The sequence below is a fragment of the Rhea pennata genome, chromosome 2, assembly GCF_028389875.1.
Source record: "Rhea pennata isolate bPtePen1 chromosome 2, bPtePen1.pri, whole genome shotgun sequence".
In the NCBI taxonomy this organism is placed as follows: Eukaryota; Metazoa; Chordata; class Aves; order Rheiformes; family Rheidae; genus Rhea; species Rhea pennata.
The window spans coordinates 67841563-67860522 of NC_084664.1; the positions used below are offsets into that span (position 1 = coordinate 67841563).

At 38.5% G+C, this 18960-nt stretch overlaps 1 protein-coding gene across 1 annotated transcript in view; it reads right to left on the reverse strand.

Moving 5' to 3' along the window:
- Positions 1-18960, reverse strand: part of MOCOS (molybdenum cofactor sulfurase) — a 214358-nt gene that overhangs the window by 16495 nt on the left and 178903 nt on the right. The window contains exons 8-10 of the mRNA XM_062567949.1: positions 16704-17162; positions 9778-9940; positions 3320-3401 (exon numbers count right to left, since the gene is read on the reverse strand). Of these exons, the coding sequence (XP_062423933.1) occupies positions 3320-3401; positions 9778-9940; positions 16704-17162 (704 nt within the window). The remainder of the gene's footprint in view (positions 1-3319; positions 3402-9777; positions 9941-16703; positions 17163-18960) is intronic.

Below are 18960 nucleotides of genomic sequence, written 5' to 3' on the forward strand. Positions count from 1 at the left end.
GCAACTGTGCAAGTCTCTATTCAGTCTGAGATTGGACAGATGCCAGCCAGCCAGCTGCATCTGGTCAACAATGTCCTTCAGCTGAAATGAAATACGGATATCATGAGATACTGGGTCTGTGGAAAGAATCAGGGCCCAAAAAGGTGAGTTTCCATATGAGACTTTACTGTCTCAACTGAACAGTTCTTATGTCCTTGCTGTCACAGAAATAGGCAGAAGGCTGATGAGAACATGTAAATCTTCCACAGTGATAGTACAGGTGAAACAAGGTCTTTGAATTTTTTTCTCACCCAGACAGAGGTGCTAGGGGTATTTTAGTCTTCTCCTGAACCATTTATCTCTGACAGCCAGCCAGGGCTTGATACTGTATAAATCAGAATCAAAATTTGGCCCTCATTTTTTATCTGCTTACTATTTTCAGTTACAATAGCTGAGCTACAAACACACAGCATTCTTAGCATTTCATCAAAGGTCACTATGTGGTTTCTGTATTCCAAGACTCCTGAGTTTTCAAATTGCTTTTCCTTATTGTCTGAACATTTCCAAGTGAGGAACATTGTCTCTTCAAGCTCTTTTTCAAAGTCCTTCTGTTGTAGCTCAATTCTATTCATTTTATTGCTGCATTTGTTTTTGTTGAGCATTGCTTTACATCTGTCAGCATTATATTTCATTTGGCACACGTCAGGCAATATATAAAGGAGAGCTAGTTCTCTCCGATTCTACTGGCTGTCCTCTTTGAGTACCTCGCTCATCTTGCTATTATGTCAAGCTTCAGGGCTTTACGGCTGGTACTTCTAGTTAGGTAATTTACAGAATAAGAAATAAGGACAGCTAAAGGATGAATATTGATCCCAAGGAATATAATATAATACACTTACCCACAACAGACTCAGTTCACCTTGTTTTTAAATATTACTTTGCCTACTTCTACCACTGATATCCTTTCCTTCCTCTTTTTGATACTGTGGCCCATCATGGAACAGGTTGTATGCCTGCCTTTATTAGTACAGCGCTAGCCCTGAGCATTTGGTGTCTTCTACAAAATCAATAGCCATAACAACACTAGCTTCTACTTTCATCTGCCACTGGTAGATATTATATTGGAGATCCATGTCCCTCCAGTGTGAGCAGCACCTGCTGACAGACAGCCCCTGAAAAGATGAATACTAACACAAGCTGTGTCACACAGAGGACGCTTGGGGTCATTTAACTTTGTGACTGCTGTCAAATTAAACATCCTCACATAAGACCTTAAGCAAAAACTTTTGGTCCCACTGTTTATCTCAGACACTCTGCAGAAGAAATCCCAGGCCACAGACCATCTCCTGTCCCTGCTACAGTAAGGCACTTTTATGTCCCTGTTTTCTGTTTCTTGGCCTGGAGGTTCCCCTGCTGAAAATGAGGGAACCTGGCATCAGGGCTATTGGATCTTTGAGCTCCTTTGGAACCTCATCAATTTTGTCCACTCCTTCTGCCTTATTTCCTGCCTTGTTTATTTGCTAATCACAATTCACCCCATGTGGCTTGTCCCGTGTTTCCCCTTTCTTTGCCATTTCCCTCTCTTTTTCATCTTCTCAGAACTCTGAGCAGTCTCCCATGAAAGTTTCCCATTTCGTACATTAAAAATGACAGAGATAATGTCATGAAAGGTAAGTGACAATAAACAGCATAGCAACAAACTATATGCACAAAGACAAAAAAAGATAACACAGGCTATTTTACAGCAAGTCCTGTAAGAGACAGGCTAACTGTGGGGAGCCTAAGGATGAGTCAACATTACAGGAAGCAGGACAGATGGTTAAAAGAAATGACTCCTGCGTGATTTCCACTACCTGGAGAAAATACACTTCCACGGAAAAGATCCTCTTTATTATCTGAATACATGAGGGTAATATCCTAAGGTAGAAGGTTAAAACAAACAACCAACAGCAAAAAATCAAGAAGCATAAGTCTGCCCTCGTGGTGAGAATATTGTATAAATTACAGTCATAGTCTACAAATCACATTCACCAAAGCACTGAACATGTTTCAGGTAGGAAAAAAACAGAAATCACTGGTCATAAATGAAACTGTTTCAGAAACCAAGAGAAAAATCCTCCATGTTGAACAAGAACACAAGAAGAATAATTGTCCTTGGTGAATGTGATGGAGGTTTAGCTCAGCTGGTTAGAGCATGGTGCTAATAATGCCAAGGTCATGGCAAGGTCATTCCCATATGGGCCACTTGTTTCCTGGCTGAGCAGAGGGGTTGGACTAGATGATCTCCAGAGGTCCCTTCCAACCTTACTGATTCTATGATTTTCAGAGTGTATTTTAGGCAAAGAGGTCACTTGTTCATTCTTGCAACAGTGGAATAACATTTCTGCGTAGTATGCAAAACTGTCAAAAGAAGGAGAAGCTAACTCCTCCATGGCTCCATGGGAGAACGTCCAGATCTACTGCTGGTTTTTATGCTGCTGCTCTCAGGGAATCAAGTGTAGAGTTACAAGGAATTAGTGTATATAGGTTAAAAAATAAATAAATCTGTAAATGGCTCTTGTTGTTGGACTTAACAAGAGACTTGTTTGTGGAAGGAAACATTGCAGATAATGTGAAGATACTTCAGGAAAGTACTTCATACACAGACACTTAGAAAACTTAATGTGACTGGGAAGTACTTAGAAAAATTGATAAATGTTTAAGTTCAATGATAAGAATTAATTTATTTGTAATTTTCTATTTCACTGAAGCGATACATCTCCATTTGAAATTAAAATCATTTCACATACTCTGCTTCAGTCTTCCTGAGATGGTGAAGGACACTGATGAACAGTCAAAATAAAACTGAAACGGGTTGTAAATGTGGAAAGGTGTTTATAACGTCAGTAAGTTTTAAAAAATTTGAATCAGTGCAACGCAAAATGGACAAAGCTGTCAGCACCACTACTGTCAAATAAATTAACTGAAATCTAGTGTTCTGCTGAGGCCCTCACTCGGCATTTGGAAGTACTGGGGCATCTGTCCCTTTTCTCATCCTTAGAGCAAGCAAAACAAAGATCTCTCTTATCCTCCTAAATGCCAAATCACCACAGTCCCCTGTACCTCTCCCCTCACTTTAAAAAAAATCTTACTATTATTTACTGTTTTCTACCAAAGTTGTAGGCCTGCCAAATTACCTACCTAAATCTGTCTTTTCCTGGTCCACTAAACTGTGAGACATTTGTTGTTTTACACTCTCTTCCCTTTTTTTAAGGACTTCTGCCTGTGCACTTTCATCCAGTCATGTCCTGAGCAGCAGTGCAGTGATTTTCATCTTAGATTCCTCTCTGTTCTTACTCACCTGTGTGAACAGACTTTACTCTCACAGATCACAGCCTTTTTTCCAGTATTTTCTTCTAGCGATATTGATATCGGGTCCATGCCTGGATGGGCAGAGAGTAAGCCGTATGAAGAAAACCATTTACCTAGAACCACAAGGTTATGAATAAAGTGCCTAAACTTACAGCTATTCACAATCACTGCAGTCTCACAAATAGCATACGGAAGAAATGTCCTTCTTTTTTTCTCTATATATACTCTATGCCTGCAGGTGGCTCCAAATGATAATGCAAAGAGCAAAGGCTGCTGATGACCCAAACCACATTAACAAATATACAATTTCAGCTTTGAGTAACTTTATTCTTTGTGTATCTCAGGATTGGCACAAAATTACTGTCTCCGTCATGGCTGTTGCAGAAAGAATGACCTTATCGCTGTTGTGCCACTCCTGGCAAGTCAGGATACAAGCTTAATCATTGCTGAGGGGTCTTTTTTGGGAGGGGAGGAATGGTGCAAACAGAAAGATGGCCGGGGGAGGGGGGGGAGAGAAAAAATAAACACAAGCTGCTCAAGGAAAGAAATATAATGTTTCAGAAAACTACATAAGTTAAGACAAAAAGAATGAAAATCCATTAATGAGATAATTATTCCCATCTATCCATCTTAGAGTTTAGAACAAATGATGATTTCCTGATAGTTATCTATGCTATCAGTCTCCTCTATAGTTTTCTTAGCTTGAACAGAATGAGCCAAAGGGATAAAAAGGTTATTGTGGTTTACTAGAAGGAAAAAGAAAAGCTGCATAGTATTGTTTCTGTTAATTGAAAGCAATAATCTTAAATGACAAACCAAACTTCATGATGTGGCTGCAGTGAATCTCACTCTTTTTCATTATACTACTACACAAACCAGCAAAGACTATCTCCACTACTGTAGCTTTGTATCAACACATTTTGTTTTCACTTACTACTTTTTGTTTATACTATTGTAACACAAACATGAATCAAGCTCTGCTAGCTCTATGGTATGGTGAAACAGAATTGTTTTCTTCTCTTCTGAAGAGTAAGGAAATGTAGTTCAGATTCACTATATTTCAACTTTCAGCTCTTGTGCATGTAAGCTTTCAAAACACAAAGGCTTCTACTCCTTTGCAGCTAATGTTAGTGTACTGCAAAAGTGTAGATGGAGGAGGAGCAGCAGCTAGATTCACTTAGGAAAATGAAACATGTAAATAATAAATGCACTGAACTCACTTGCAACAACCTGAAAAAGAAGCCAATGCAATCATCCTACAGATTGTAACTGCTCCTACACTTGTGAGTATTTTGAAACAGGTAAACACTAGCAATATTCTTTTTGGAAAAGAGAAATGTTTCTACTCTGTGTGGGTCCTTAGCTGCTACAGCTTTTAAAAATAATTTCTAAACACAGGATGCCCACAAAATTTTTTAAGATAGAGTCTCAGGGCTTTAAAAATCCTTGATTTTACGCATGAGCAAGGGTACCACATTTTTATTGAACAGTACACATTTTACAGTGATGTTTAGGTCAGTTTAACATTGTTAATTACAATTTTATTCTATCTTAAGGCAAAAAAAAAAAAAAAAAAAAGAAGAAGAAGAATATTGCCAGTTACTAAAATGTAAAAGCTGTTATTCTCCATGGTCATTTGCTTGATAATAAAATCCACAGATGTGCTCACAGTATTAATATAAAAAAAATTCTTGTCTTTATAGCTCCTATTTTCAGTCAATGAAAAAAATTAGAGGTCTGTTATTTCAATAGACTGAAATATAAACTATTCATGTATATTCTTTCATCAGTGTATGCACATAATTCCCATTAATTTTATTGGCAGTAACACATGAATATGGAAGGGAGAATAAACTCCATAAAGTGTAATTAGTTGCTCAGTTCTGTTAGTATCTTTCAACTCCAATATTTTACAGGGACTTCACCACACTCAAAATTTTTCCCTCTGTGTAGTGACAAACTAATTCACAGCTTGCCAGACTAACACTGATTGTTAGCTAAAATGGAAATAGAGAAATTAGTCTTTTATAGGAATGCATTCTGAGCAAAATTCTGTTTGGATTATTTTTGTGTAAATCAAGAACAAGCCCAGTGGGCTGTGTGGTGGGGAGCAGAGCATGCCCCTGGATGGAGCAAGACAGTAAGATTTCTCTTGATTCTTGGTCAAGCAGTACAGCCTCGGGAAATGACGCCACTTGCCCCTGCCCTCTTTTAAATCCCTGAGAGTCTCATGACCGACTTCAGTGGAAACAAGATTGAGTCAAGATATAAGAAGTTATTTTTCTCCATAGACACTTATTTAAAATTACCCTAGTTTTCTCTAAGGAAGTTCTGCTATAGCGAGGGATCATTGTAATCTTCATATCAAAAAGAATAAGGGATGCCTGTTAATAACCACATAGCCTAAGCAAATAAAATTTGATAAAATACAGAAATGCAGTTTCTCAAAATTAAGGATCCACTTCCTCCACTAAAGTAAAAAACACACTGAGAAAACAAGCACAAGCCCTTCCTCTCCCTTTCTGATCTCTTACCCCTTTCCTCAGAAATCAGGGGGATAGCTGGAACTTCCAGGCTGCCATGCAAAGCAACTAATATTGTTGGCATGTCAGAAAATGTACCCAAGCCTTTAAGCATCTTTGGTCTTGCCTAGAGCCCTGGTTTGACTGCCCTTGCTAACCACAGGGATGGCAGGATCACACAGCTAGATCAGTCACAGGCAGTGGGACTGCCTGTCTAAGAGTTAGGCTAGGGAGATGCCCTACAAACAGAGACTAAAAGAAGAACCTGATGAGTTTGTCAATGTGGAGAGGATTCAGCAAAAGCTACTGAAGTAGTTACAGTCAAACTAAATCATACTGACAAATCCACTTAATACATATTGAAATAAAATCACTATAAACTATTTTCAGTAATGAAAAGTTTTATAGGAAGAAGAAACCTGGAGGGGGAGAGAGAACAGATTCATTAGTTTTAAAAATGGTATAAATAGAGACTCCTATAAATAGAGTCTTCTAACAGTACTGACAGCAAGATGTTCTTTAAAAATGCTGCATAATTCAGCAATGTGGAATTTGCCCCATTCAGCTTTAGGCACTTACCAGAGGCATCTAATCCAGGAGCAGGATTGCCTTAGGCTCTCTCTGTTGGGGAGAGACACCTTCAGATGGCAAAAGTGTGGTTTAGATGGGGATCATTGCCACAGTCTGCTCTCACATTGCCAAAAGTACAGCTGATTGCAGAGAAACCAGCAGAGGAAGTAGAATGGTTACAGTGTCCTCATGGGGGAGTAGAAATAAGGTGGCTTCTTGGACCGTTGCTGTCATCTGACCAGCTGGGAGCTACTGGGATTTCACATCAAGCAGAGCAAGAGGTGCAGTAAAGGTATAGCTAAAACCTTCTTCCATTTTTCCCCCACTGCTGCCTCCTTCACTCATTTCTCAAAGCCAGAAATGTCCACATCACCATGCCCAGGCCTAGGTCCACACTGGGTAAGGCCAAATGTGGTTCTGCTTGGGTCAAAGAAACAGGGCTGAAATAAACGAGATGGCAGAGAATTGAGAGTTAGATAGCTGAGTATTTTCTGCCTACCAAAGCCTTCACAACCTTTGCCTCTTCATTAATGCAATAAAATGTGCAATAAAGGCCAAGACAATGAAAACTGTTCATGGTTATAATCGCAGTGAAATCACATGCTGAAGAAAACAAAGTAACTCTACAAGGGGAGTGTGGGGGCAGGGGGGAAGGAGAGGAGGAGTTGAAGGAAACAAAATTCTCATCTGAGAAAGATGCATGCTAACATAGCTGAGGAAAACCAGTTCAGATGGGAGGCATCAAGTGGGACAGAGAAACCCGCAAAGAATAATGCTGGAAGAGCCCTGGAAGTGACCAGAGGCAGCAGGCTAAGCGCTACAAATCTGAAATACAATTAGCCAGCGACATAGGCCAGCAAAGGCTTCGAGCTGCAGGCACAGCCCTTCTGGCCCACCAAAGGGCTACTGCTCCTTGCTCTACTGCTCTCTGCTCTAGCTACAGGCACCGCATTCAGCTGCAGACACTAAATTAGCAACAAGCTATTGGCAGTCTGAAGAGAGCTGTGACAAAAGCAAGAATGATTAACATGAGACTTCCAAGGAAAGAGTCAACTAGCTGAATTAAATTGGTCTGTCATAGAATGATTTAAGTGGGAGGTATAACAACAGCTCATATATCTGAAGGGATAAAAGAAAGAATAAAAATTTAATACAAACAAATAAATCATGAGTTTAGACTGCAGGTGAGAGGAAAAAGCTCAGAATAAATGTTAGAACCACTTCCTATTGATTTATCTGTTGAGTCTTACCTACCAGTTCACATATACTCCCACCACTGTGCTATCCTATGAGCAGTATCCTTCAGAACAGTCTCTCCAAGCAAATGGGAGCCATTACCACACTCTTAAACTTTACAAAATAACACAGATTGCAAATACACTATAAAGTGAAAAATAGCAGTGCTGTTATAAAAAGAGGGCCCAGATCACCGTATTGGCTAGAATGATTGGTATACAGGTTCATCATACAAAGAATAAAATGACTTTCCACTCTTACATACTGGCAGTATCAAGACAAGCTGTAAACGCCAACCACGCTTCTGTTAGAACACGAGAGATCCGATCAATCACTTTCAGATGGGAAAAGCGATCTACAGACTCGTTCAACCACTTTTGGGTGGAAATAGTTCTTACTCTCATATGAGAGAAGTTAAGTGACTGTAAAATCTCCAATAATGACATGAAGTAAAATGTAGGATTTAAAGGTAAATTTCACCCTGGCACCAACTATGACAAGAGACTGAACTGCCACTAAATCTCAGTGACAAATGGGTGCTTTGACTGTTGTTTATGTCTGTGAAAACTTCTTCCCGACTCTCTGAAGTACGTCAGTGTGGACTTTATTGCCAGGCAAATGTACAAACGGATATGCACTTGAACAATGTGACACTAGCCAGGAAAAAAAATGACGAAAATATGCAGAAGAGTAGAATGAAACAATCCAAAGGCTCAACAGAGGTGAAGTTCTGAAAATGTGAAGGATAAACGCAGTAAGTTTAGACAAGACTTCACAATGTATCCACAAGTAAGAGGTATGAGGATAAAGGAAGTCAGATGGAAAGAAATTTAATTTCTAGGAATAATGAGTTCTGAGGCACTTCATAATTTAAATGTTTTCAGAGAAGGCTGGCTATGAAATGGTACTACAAAAATCTGGGTTGAAACGCACTCCACATTTAATTGAAATTGATCAACAATAACTTTTTAAAGAAAGAATATAGACAGAAGAGCGCGAAATGGCAGAGTTTGTGACAAATGAGCCAATACGGAAACCGTATTGTGTTTGGGATCTGAAACAAACACAAACGTGCAAGAGACTAGAGGAAGTACCTGCATGTATGTTTGACAGACCTATTCCAATTCACCAGGCAAAAGAAACCAACTGGTCAGACTTAATTTTATGAAAAATGAACAGTGCTCAGACAGCTAGAGGGGACAATAAATTTAATGTACAGAAAGGAAACTGTAGTTACAGATCCACTAGGAATACATCCATACTGGAGTTCTAATAAGGGATGAAAAATCCAACTGTAAGTTCCCATGTTGTGCTCTAGCTGCTGAAATTATGGGCATATATATTATTAATGGTTAAGACATACAGGCTGAGTAAATGTTAGACTCCAGGGAAATGATAAATACCATTCAGCCACACATAAAGTAAGCATTAGTAATGACTTTTGTGGAACACAAACCTGCTCCACTGTTCAGTGCTAACAGCACTGTTAGAAAAATAAACTGTATGTACCCTCAAGCATCAAGGGGCTTTCTGTAATGCTTTCCATAGGGACTTTTTTCTCCCAGGAGAGAATAAAGAGTTTTGATGAATCCAGAAAACCTCAAATATGAAATATTTGCATGCATATTGTACACAATACTGTAAGTATTTATCTGAGCTAGATAACATTTGGTACTTATTTTAATGAAATTAATTCCTGTTGAAGACTCTTCACTATAGTCCCACAGCTCCTGAAAAGAGATGTATCAAATAAGAAGGTCTCTGACCAGGACATACGACGTCAGCAGTAATACTCCATTATGGCTGTGGACTTCCTCCGTGATGTCAGCAGTAGAATAGTCAGTAGATTTCCACATCTATCAATCCATCATCCCTTCCTTGAGCATCCACTTTATGACTGCACATGGAGAGTTACTGTCTTCTCTCCACCTGCCTCTATAAAACATTAGGGAACTACTCAGTACTATACAGCCTAAGCTTCCTTACATGAAGTAGCAGAATTTGTCCCCTATGTTAGCAGGGATACACAATATCCCGTATTTTGGCAGGTGCACACAGCTCTACGTTTATAAAGCTGATGCCAATAATGGAGGAGAAGAAAAGGATATTATTTACTAACCTTCTGCCTGAATGACCATAATATTCTGCTTCAGATCAATGGAGGGATTTACAAGACACAACCTTGGCTCCTGCTTTTGAGTAATACAAACTCCATTCTGATTTACAACCATCCAGTTACGGTCATACAGCAAACCTTGGTTTCCTACTGGCCATTCTGCAACCTAGAAAAACATCAGGAGGAAACAGAGAATGTTAGTTACCTTAATAGGTTCATGCTAAAAAGAAAAGAGAAGGGAAAAAAACTGGTAATGTAATACTTTGAAATCAGGAAAACTTGTGCAAGCCACTGTCAGGTTTTATAATAGAAACCTTAATTGCAAATCAAAGATAAAGCTATGACTGCAAGAAGCTGATTAAACAAAATGGAGTTACCATAATTTGTTATATATTATCCTACACTTAAACATTACATTTAACAGAGTATACAAATAGAGTAAACAATCTAAGAAATACTCTGAAAATTGTTTTCAGTTTTATTCTCAGTCTTTTTTAGGGCCTCTCTCCCTAGCAATTTAGTTTTAATTTACAAAGCCTAGTACTGCAAGATACATGTATGAGTAAAGCCAAGCAAACAAATAAAAACCAAAGAATTCTTCTTCATAAAACTGGAACCACTTTACCAATACATCAACTTGAGAAAACTTCCACCATTAAGCTTTCCAGCTTAACTAGGAACATAATAGTTTTTAGACTCCCTTACAACAAAAAGTTTTGTCTTCTTTGCTACTTGTTTTTCTGTTAGTTCTAAAATGCTCTTTACATCCAGTAGCCTATACAACCACACTGTCATTGTTTTCATGTACATTTTTCTGGTGAAAAGAACATCTTTTACTGATGCTACACAGATGGTAATCTTGAAATCCAAAAAAGAAAGCAATTCTAGTAACACCTTTGGATGATATTAATAACTGCTTTCTTCTTTAGAATGATAAAATATTAACACGATTCTTTTAACAGAAACATTTTAACATACTGCTTCAACACATGTAAACTTTTTAGTCACAGTTGAATATGGAGAAAAGTTAACTACAGCTGAACTTCGATGAATCCTTGCAGAAGTTTATTAAGAAGCTTAATGCAGCTCATAAATTAACTAGGAAAAGACTTCTAGAAAAAATACTGAGAAAAAGAATGTCAAGCACTGCCTGACACTCTGAAGAAAGAGATGGCTTGAAGCACTGTAGTGATCCTAACTAGGAGACTATTTTACATTAACAAGTCAGTGACTGCAGTAGGCCCAGGCCTGTGTTGTGCTGCACATATTCCTCGGCCGCAGGATAAACTTTGCCATCTAATTGTAACAGACTGTAATCGCCCCGGCACTGGCGATTATGCCACTCATGTCCTCGTCTTTGTTTGAAAATGAAGCATCATATTCTCATGCAAACATGCTTTTTTGACATACAAATGATGAATAGACTTGTTTTCTTCTAAGAAATACCTGTAAGAGCTCTAATACCAAAAGGCTGGTGAGTCTCACCACAGATGATATCTGTGCAGCGTGCCATGCCCTGACTGAGAGGTCTGTCTGGTGCTGCATCACCTCTGGGTTTCCAGCATCAAATGGATGCTTTTGGATGCCAAAGGATGCCAAAAAGATCCTGGCAGATAATGTTGCTTAGCTCTCAGTTATAACATTCAATTCTTTGGGTTCCATTTAGGACAGCAATCTTACTCAGGAAAACATTTAAGTGTGTGCTTACCCTTCGTTGAAAGCAACTGGTTAATCAATAAAACAATCTCTCTTTAATTTGAGCTTCAGATAGTTGTTACATTGTGATAAGCATTACGGGGAAAACGCAGCTGACTAGGTAATACATATTTGGAAATAAACAATCCCTTCCATTCAAAATATCCGAATAGGTCCAAAATAAAGGCAAGTAACTCCATGCTCCACTCTGAGATGCAGCACAGAACTATAGGTCCTCAACCCAATTTTTTCCTTCCTCTGGGTATTTGCCTTTGTAACAAGAACAAAACATAAACATGTCCAGCAATGAGTCTTATTCCTTTCATGGCCTGGTACCCTGTCAAGTATCCTATTTCCTCTCCATATTTGAATCTGCAGTATCTCTTATATTGTTAGGACCTCAATAAATAAAATTTGAACAACAAAATGCCTGTGTACTCTGCCCTGGACAGAGAGTCACGATCATGCAAGAGGCTGAGTTGTTTTGATACGAAAATGATACCTGGAGATGAGCATGGAACATAGGAATTTCTGTTCTCTTTAGTACTTAGGCTTGTGATCTAAGTCCTTATCCTTATTTCTAAAAGGCTGAAGAGATTGTTGAATGATTGCAAACTGCTAAATTAAACCACTTCAAATGAATTCTGCCTGCTCTGCTGGAAGTCATTGCCTTTCACCTGAGGCATGAGTGCTTCAATTTAGCTGTCTTGGATTACATCTGTGGTGTCTGCCCAGGGCTGGCAGATATGGCACAGGCTGACCCACATCTTGACGGACCAGCAGCAGCAGGAAAGGCAGGGCACACCACGGCATCTCAAATGGCAGTAGACATCTGTGTTCAGGCAACTGAGGCAACTGATTAACTGAAGTAACCCAACTAGTGAAGCCTACTACAAATTAAAATAAAACAGGTTAGCTTACATCACTGTTAGTAACACCAACAACACAGCTTCTAACTTGATTCTCTGCAGATGTCTGACCATCTCTTACTACTGAGACAAATTAAAAGTGGGAGAACAGAAAGAAAGCAGACATACCACAATTTTATCAACAGATGCTACCACACACCTTCAATTCCTAGCATGGCAGGCAAGCTAATTGTACATGTAATTCTCGGCCTGTTGTGAGCAAGGACCACTGCACATCACAACCTGTTCATGGTATTGTCCCTTCTTCTTTAATTCACTTCTTTTTCTTGTAATGTAAAAAAAAAAAAAAAAAAAAAAAAAAAAAAAAAAAAATCCATTGCAAAAATATCTTGTTATTTCAGAATTTTACTTAAAACATTTTTGTTGCATTTTTCCATACTTCACAGTAATATCACCATGAAGGCTAATACAGTTTTGGAAAAAAATCATTGCATAGGTTTTAAATTACTCAAGTTTAAAAATGTTAGTGGTCTTATATATCATTTATCCACTGATTACTAAAAATTTGCATTGTATTTCCAAGTGAAAGGTAATTTGTCTTATATGTCAAGATGGAATTTTTATACTTTGAAGTCTACTGCAAGAATAATAAAGTTATGAATGTTTAAAGTCCTAACCTTTTTTACTGGGCTCACTGCATTATGTAATTATGCAATTATGCAAAATTCATGGACATGAGAGATGGTCATGTTTAAAAATGCATGTTTAAAACAAGTATTTATGTTGCAAAAGAAGAAAAAAGTGGTCAAGGATAAAGGTTACTCCTCTTTGCTGCTCTCTCTCTTAAGTAAATGTAGGGAAATCAAAGAAGAGCATCCAAGAAACTTCAGTTAGAATACTGAGCCCTTTTCTTCCTTTAACAAATTTATGGAGCACGGCTGAACAGGAGACGGTCGCACTGCCAGGAACACTTTATAAAGCATGCATGCTGTAGAAGCTAACCAACCTGCAGCAAGCTGAAGATCTTCATGCAAAGCTTCATCCACCCAGCTGCCAAAGCACTCTGCACTCTCTTTTTCTCTGGAGGTCAAGCACCTCCCATACTAAAGCACTTAGAAGAGTAGAGAAATCAGAGGCGCTTAGACGAGGAGGAGATTATGTGACTCTAAAGAGGAGATCAAACAGCTGTGAGTTTGTGTTCACATCCTCATCAAGTTTATCCTTCTGCTGGTAATCAAGTTATCTATCCTGCGACCCACAAGTCAGCGGGCAGACTTTGCTGGCAGAACAGCTGGGTCCTACACACATAGTTAGATGGATTTTTCCACTGCATACACTCTTTCAGACAAACACAAGTCTAGAGTCTAGAGAGGATGGGATGATCAGGATTTTAAAAGGCAAAACGATTTTCAGGATTTGAGACCATTTAATTGTGGAAAGGTTTCTCTAGTATGCTTTGCTTCAAACTTCAGGGAGGGTGGCATTGGATATTTTACCCTTTCAAAATGATGCAGTAATGACGTACACTGTGTCATGGATGGTGATTCACTCTGGCATTAGTGATGATGTAGCTTCTGGCAGTCATGGCTTTCAACTCTACTTTTAATCATCAGGAAGAGATCAAGCAACTGCATGATTTAGAATGAGATTAACTGACTTCTAAGAGACTAGGGATTGCCAAAAATATCTTTTCTGATTTCTTCCGATTTGAAAAGTAAAGAGATACAGTACTTACAAATTTCATCCTGTGCTAGAAACAAATGTGGAAAACTAATTTTAATGCTCATTACAAATGATGAGCTAGGAGTTGTCATTTTTACATCTATAGTCAGACAATGAGATTGACTGATCTTCCAAAGGCTGGTTATAAATATATGGCAGGTCTAGAACTGCCACTCAAGACTTTTGGGAACAGAAAACTGAAGAATGCCTGGTCAATCTTTGGGGATTTACTTCAATATTGAAAATCATGCAACATTCCAATATTGCTTTATCAATCCTCTTCCTACTTTCATTCGCAACAGCATCACTACCATGTCTATTGGTGTCTCATCTCTTCTGCCGATCCCGATTTCTCATCCTGGTCTCTCCCCTTTATTGGCTCCTCAGAACCCCTCCTGCAGAGGTTCGCTAAACAACTGGACAGATAAACATTGAAATCCCAGTCTTTTCTTTTGTATCTTCTTCTTTCTCCTACCACTGTCAATAATGTCACACTTTTTGAGCCACTGAAGCACAAGAGTCTGAAGATCATCTTGACCTCCTGCTTAGCTCCTGACTTCATCTCCTAGCCCATTTTCCTACACTGCACTCCTTACACATGAAAGCCCTCCTTCATCATGTTTATTACACCAGCTCCTACTGTTCCTTCATATGTAGTCATGTATCTTCTATGAATTAAGTGTAAATGCAAGAAAAACGCTGTTTCAGAAGAGGAGGAAAACCAAATGCTATTTATAATGAATTTGCAGTCCTGCCCATGCCACATACAAAATCTAATATGTATTTAATTGCATATTGCTCTTTGGCAGCAGACACTCTGACAGTGCTTAGCTTATTGAATTCTGCCGCTGCCTCACTATCAAAAAATATTGAAGCAGATTACACTAGATTTCAAAAATGATTCTAAACATGTAAAACTAAGTTTCACAATATGGTTGTGATTTTAGCATTCACATTTTTAAAGTACTTATATCACCTAATGTTAGCTGTCTAATTCAACTTGCTTAAGACCCTTCTTAATGGGAAGAGACAGAAAAAGCCAGGAATAATTCATCTTGCCTATTGTAGATGCCTATTTTACAGTAAGATGAACTAGCAGGTATCCCAGGTATCCATCACTCTCTGCTTACTAATATCTCACTTTAGAGGGATACATCTAGGTAAGTTGAACCCTGCTTTCAAGATCATTAACGTATGCTTGGCACAAGAAGTATGCATGAGAAATGGAGATTTTCCCTCCCTGTATACAATCACAGTTCTGTCTATCAGGGAGTACCAGGCCTGTGTGAATTTATCACCTAGAGTAGTTTCCTCTCCCAGAGCCTGAAGAGAAGAAATCTGGCTCAGCTTGTGGGGAAACATAAGCTGTCTCTTTCATGCTGAGGTACTTCTTACCTACTCCTGGGCACCATCACTTCAAAGACTTCCTAGCACTGACTGTTGTGGTACATATCTCATAACACCAGTCTGCATGTTAAAAATAGAACTTAACCCCAAAGTTACTGCTACAGCAGATTTCAGCAGCTTCTGTAGTGGTTTTCCATAATACAGCTGAAAATCTGCAACACTTAAATGAAGATTAAAACATTCTCACATGAAATGTGGGATTACTTTGCATTTCTAAACAATTTAATAAGGGGTGGAAGTTGTTTGTTCAGATCTCATTTGATGCTGAAGATTGTGCTTCTGAATGAAAGAACTCATAAGCAAAATCAAATTTAAATATACAGACAGTTTGTTGGACATTCAGTATTCTTTGCTTTAATTCCCCCAGTCTCTTTTTTTTCATTAAGAAAAAAGAAATCATGATCAAATTAATTGAGAAGCCATATTTTAAATGCAGGTGATTTGTCACTGGATTTGACTCCAATTTTCATATAGAGTCAAGACACTGACCTACACCAGCAAGTTTTCATAGGAAAAGTTATACCATTATTAACATTCATTAAATCACATCCCAGCAGGGTACTAACTAGAGTCACAGTCCAGTTCAATGTGTGGACCATACACCTATTTCATCATGCAATATTTGAAAAAAAAAAAAACTCATCGCTAAGGTGATGATATTATTAACTTGGCAGAAAAGCAATTTAAAATCTTCAAAGAGTGAACTTTCAAATAGTGCAGCTACACTTAAATATCATATTTCTGTTGCAAATGCATTTTTAATGATAACATTTCTTTGTAATGTAAATCAGCCTCCTCTCAATTATAACACGTTAATCAAGTTATTTCTCAATTGCTCCCTACCCATCAATGCCTACATGTCCACCACATCATTTTGTAAAAGCATACTAATTACTTGATTATATTTTAGTCAAATTTTGCAAATTCAACTATTTTTTTTTACAAGACTGCATATTACGTGCAGATTTTTCTGTTTGGGGGAGAAGAGAGACAATGTAGCACATGTACTTCCTGTAACTTTGAAAATGCTAGTTGAAAATCCTTCAAAGTCCCTTAGTATGCAGAAACTTATGTTAGAAATTTGAGGAAAGGAGCATGTCTCATCAGGAAAAATGGGTACACCCATACTGTTTCCTTATAGCTCCTGCACGTGCTATTCCTGGTTGCCAGGTCTGACGGGGGCAAGTTAAAATCAGAGTTTGCGATGAATATTTAAGAACAGTTTAAAGAGTATACCTCAAATGCAGAGCATGATTTGATTGGATACAGGTAAATGTTGGTGACAGCAATGGGTTTGCCACCTCTTCTACATATCGGTACTGCAGTTTCAGAAACAGCTGCCCTTATGCTTTCCGACTCGGTCTCAGGTGGCTGCCAACTGACAGTCTTCATTGTTGCAGATGAATTATCCCAGCGGTCTCTGTCTAAGATAGGCATTATTGGAGCCAGTTTATTTGCATTATTACAGGAAGGGTAGTCATCCTGAACTGGGGATCTAATAGACTCTGTTGACAGCTTTGTAAAGGAAGAGTGGAACGGAATCTCAGTGTCTGACTTGGAGAATCTGGTGGCTATGATGAACTTCAGAAAAGTCTGTGCATCTTCAAAAGTAGACATGTAGCCAAATGATATTCTCACAGAACCAGTGGGATGTCCATCAATCAGGTCTATATCATCTCCGCATACGTGGCCAGCCTAATTTGAAACGGAAAGAAAAACAAGAAGCTATTAGGAGAGACTTTGCTCTATTTCCCCCTTATTTTACATAGTTATCACCAGCCTGTTAGTTTTAACCTGAAGAACTGCTTTCAAAAATATACAGTAAGCTCCTGAATATAAAGAGACAATGGAGGATATACAGTAAACTTCTGAATGTAAAGACAATGGAGAGAAAATTCCCAACTGCCTTACTCAAGCTGGGAAGAAGATTGTTTTGAGATGCTTGCCCTACTCTACTCTGAGGCAAAAGAGACTGCTCAAAAACTTATGTGAAGATTCAGAAAAAGCCTCTATGCCTCCAAATGGCCTAGCAGCAGGGTCAGTCTCCAGGTACTGTTCTGCACAGTTCACTAAGATTTAAACTGGGATATTATGTTCAGACATGTGAGCAAACCACTAGACTGCTAATTTTGGGGAGGCAAGTCTCTTGATCTTCCCTGTTGGAACTGCTCCAGACTCTCTTCAGTGGTGCCAAGTGACAGGACAAGAGGCAATGCACACAATCAGAAACACAGGAAATTCCACCTGAATATGAGGAAAAACTTCTTTATTGTGAGAGTGACAGAGCACAGGACCAGTTGCCCAGGGAGGTTGTGGAGTCTCCTTCTCTGGACACAAGACTGTGCAACGGACTCTAAGTGATTCTGCTAGAGCTTTTTATTTTTCCATGTCCAGAACAACCAACCTCCATATAGATACCTCTCTATTTGACACGTGCCTTTCACTCAGCATTCTCAATAAAGTTCTCAGAGCACAAGTTTCTTCTTCACTAAGTGAGTTAGTGAATGCTACTACTCACCTGCAATGAGATAAGCTACTGACTCTCTTTGATCATCCACCTAACATTAGCTCACCAATGAACACAAGACCTAGTCCTAAGTCAGCATCCTTATTCATGTAAGTACAGCAGCTGTTTTTTCCTTAGAATTTCATTTATTTACACATTTGTGCTACATAAAACCAGAAGTGTGAATAGATTATTTACACAATGGCTTTTTTAAGCATGAAATGTCACAGTTCAGTGAACACTGCTCCCATTTATGCAAGGAGAAATAAAAAACTAAAAACTGCATCAAAGCATGAAATACAGCATTAAATATTTTGATGTAGTATATTGTAATTTTTAACCTATACAACAGAGCAGAATCAACATTTATCAAATTAGGCTGCGTTTCTTAATATACATATAACTTTTCTGTCAGGTATTGATTGACTGACCAAGAAGAGAGGTTCTTGCTGTTTAAGTAAGTAAATGAGTTTCTGCCCAATATCCTAAGGAAACTAACTCTATTTCTCCACAGACCCTTGAGGACAGAAAGTCCTCACTCACAAGCAGTTTGAAACTGCTTACAAAACATGAAAGTCTTCATTATGGAAGGAAGAATACAGTCAGCAACGTGGAAAGATGCAAAAACAAAATATATGTGCAAATAATGGGGAAAAAGATGCATTGCCTATGTAATAATGTTGTCAATAACTCATTCAGATCCTTCTCAAAGTACTAGTGAGAATGTCCCAAAACGACAACTGCTTGCCTGCACTACCTCATCAGACCCCCTTTGGCAGATAAAGTGTCTCTTAAAAGATTTAGGTTTAGGGTTTGGCCTGTTAAATGCTTAGCTTTATTCCATGTAGGGTAGATACAGACCTATAAAAACCCACCCAGTCCTTTGTAAAATCCTCTTTATATGAGAAGATCCAAAACAGTGGTGAAGCTGTTCATTTGGAATTTTTCTCCTTATCAGAAGGGAAGAGCTTTTTTCTTTTCTCTGAC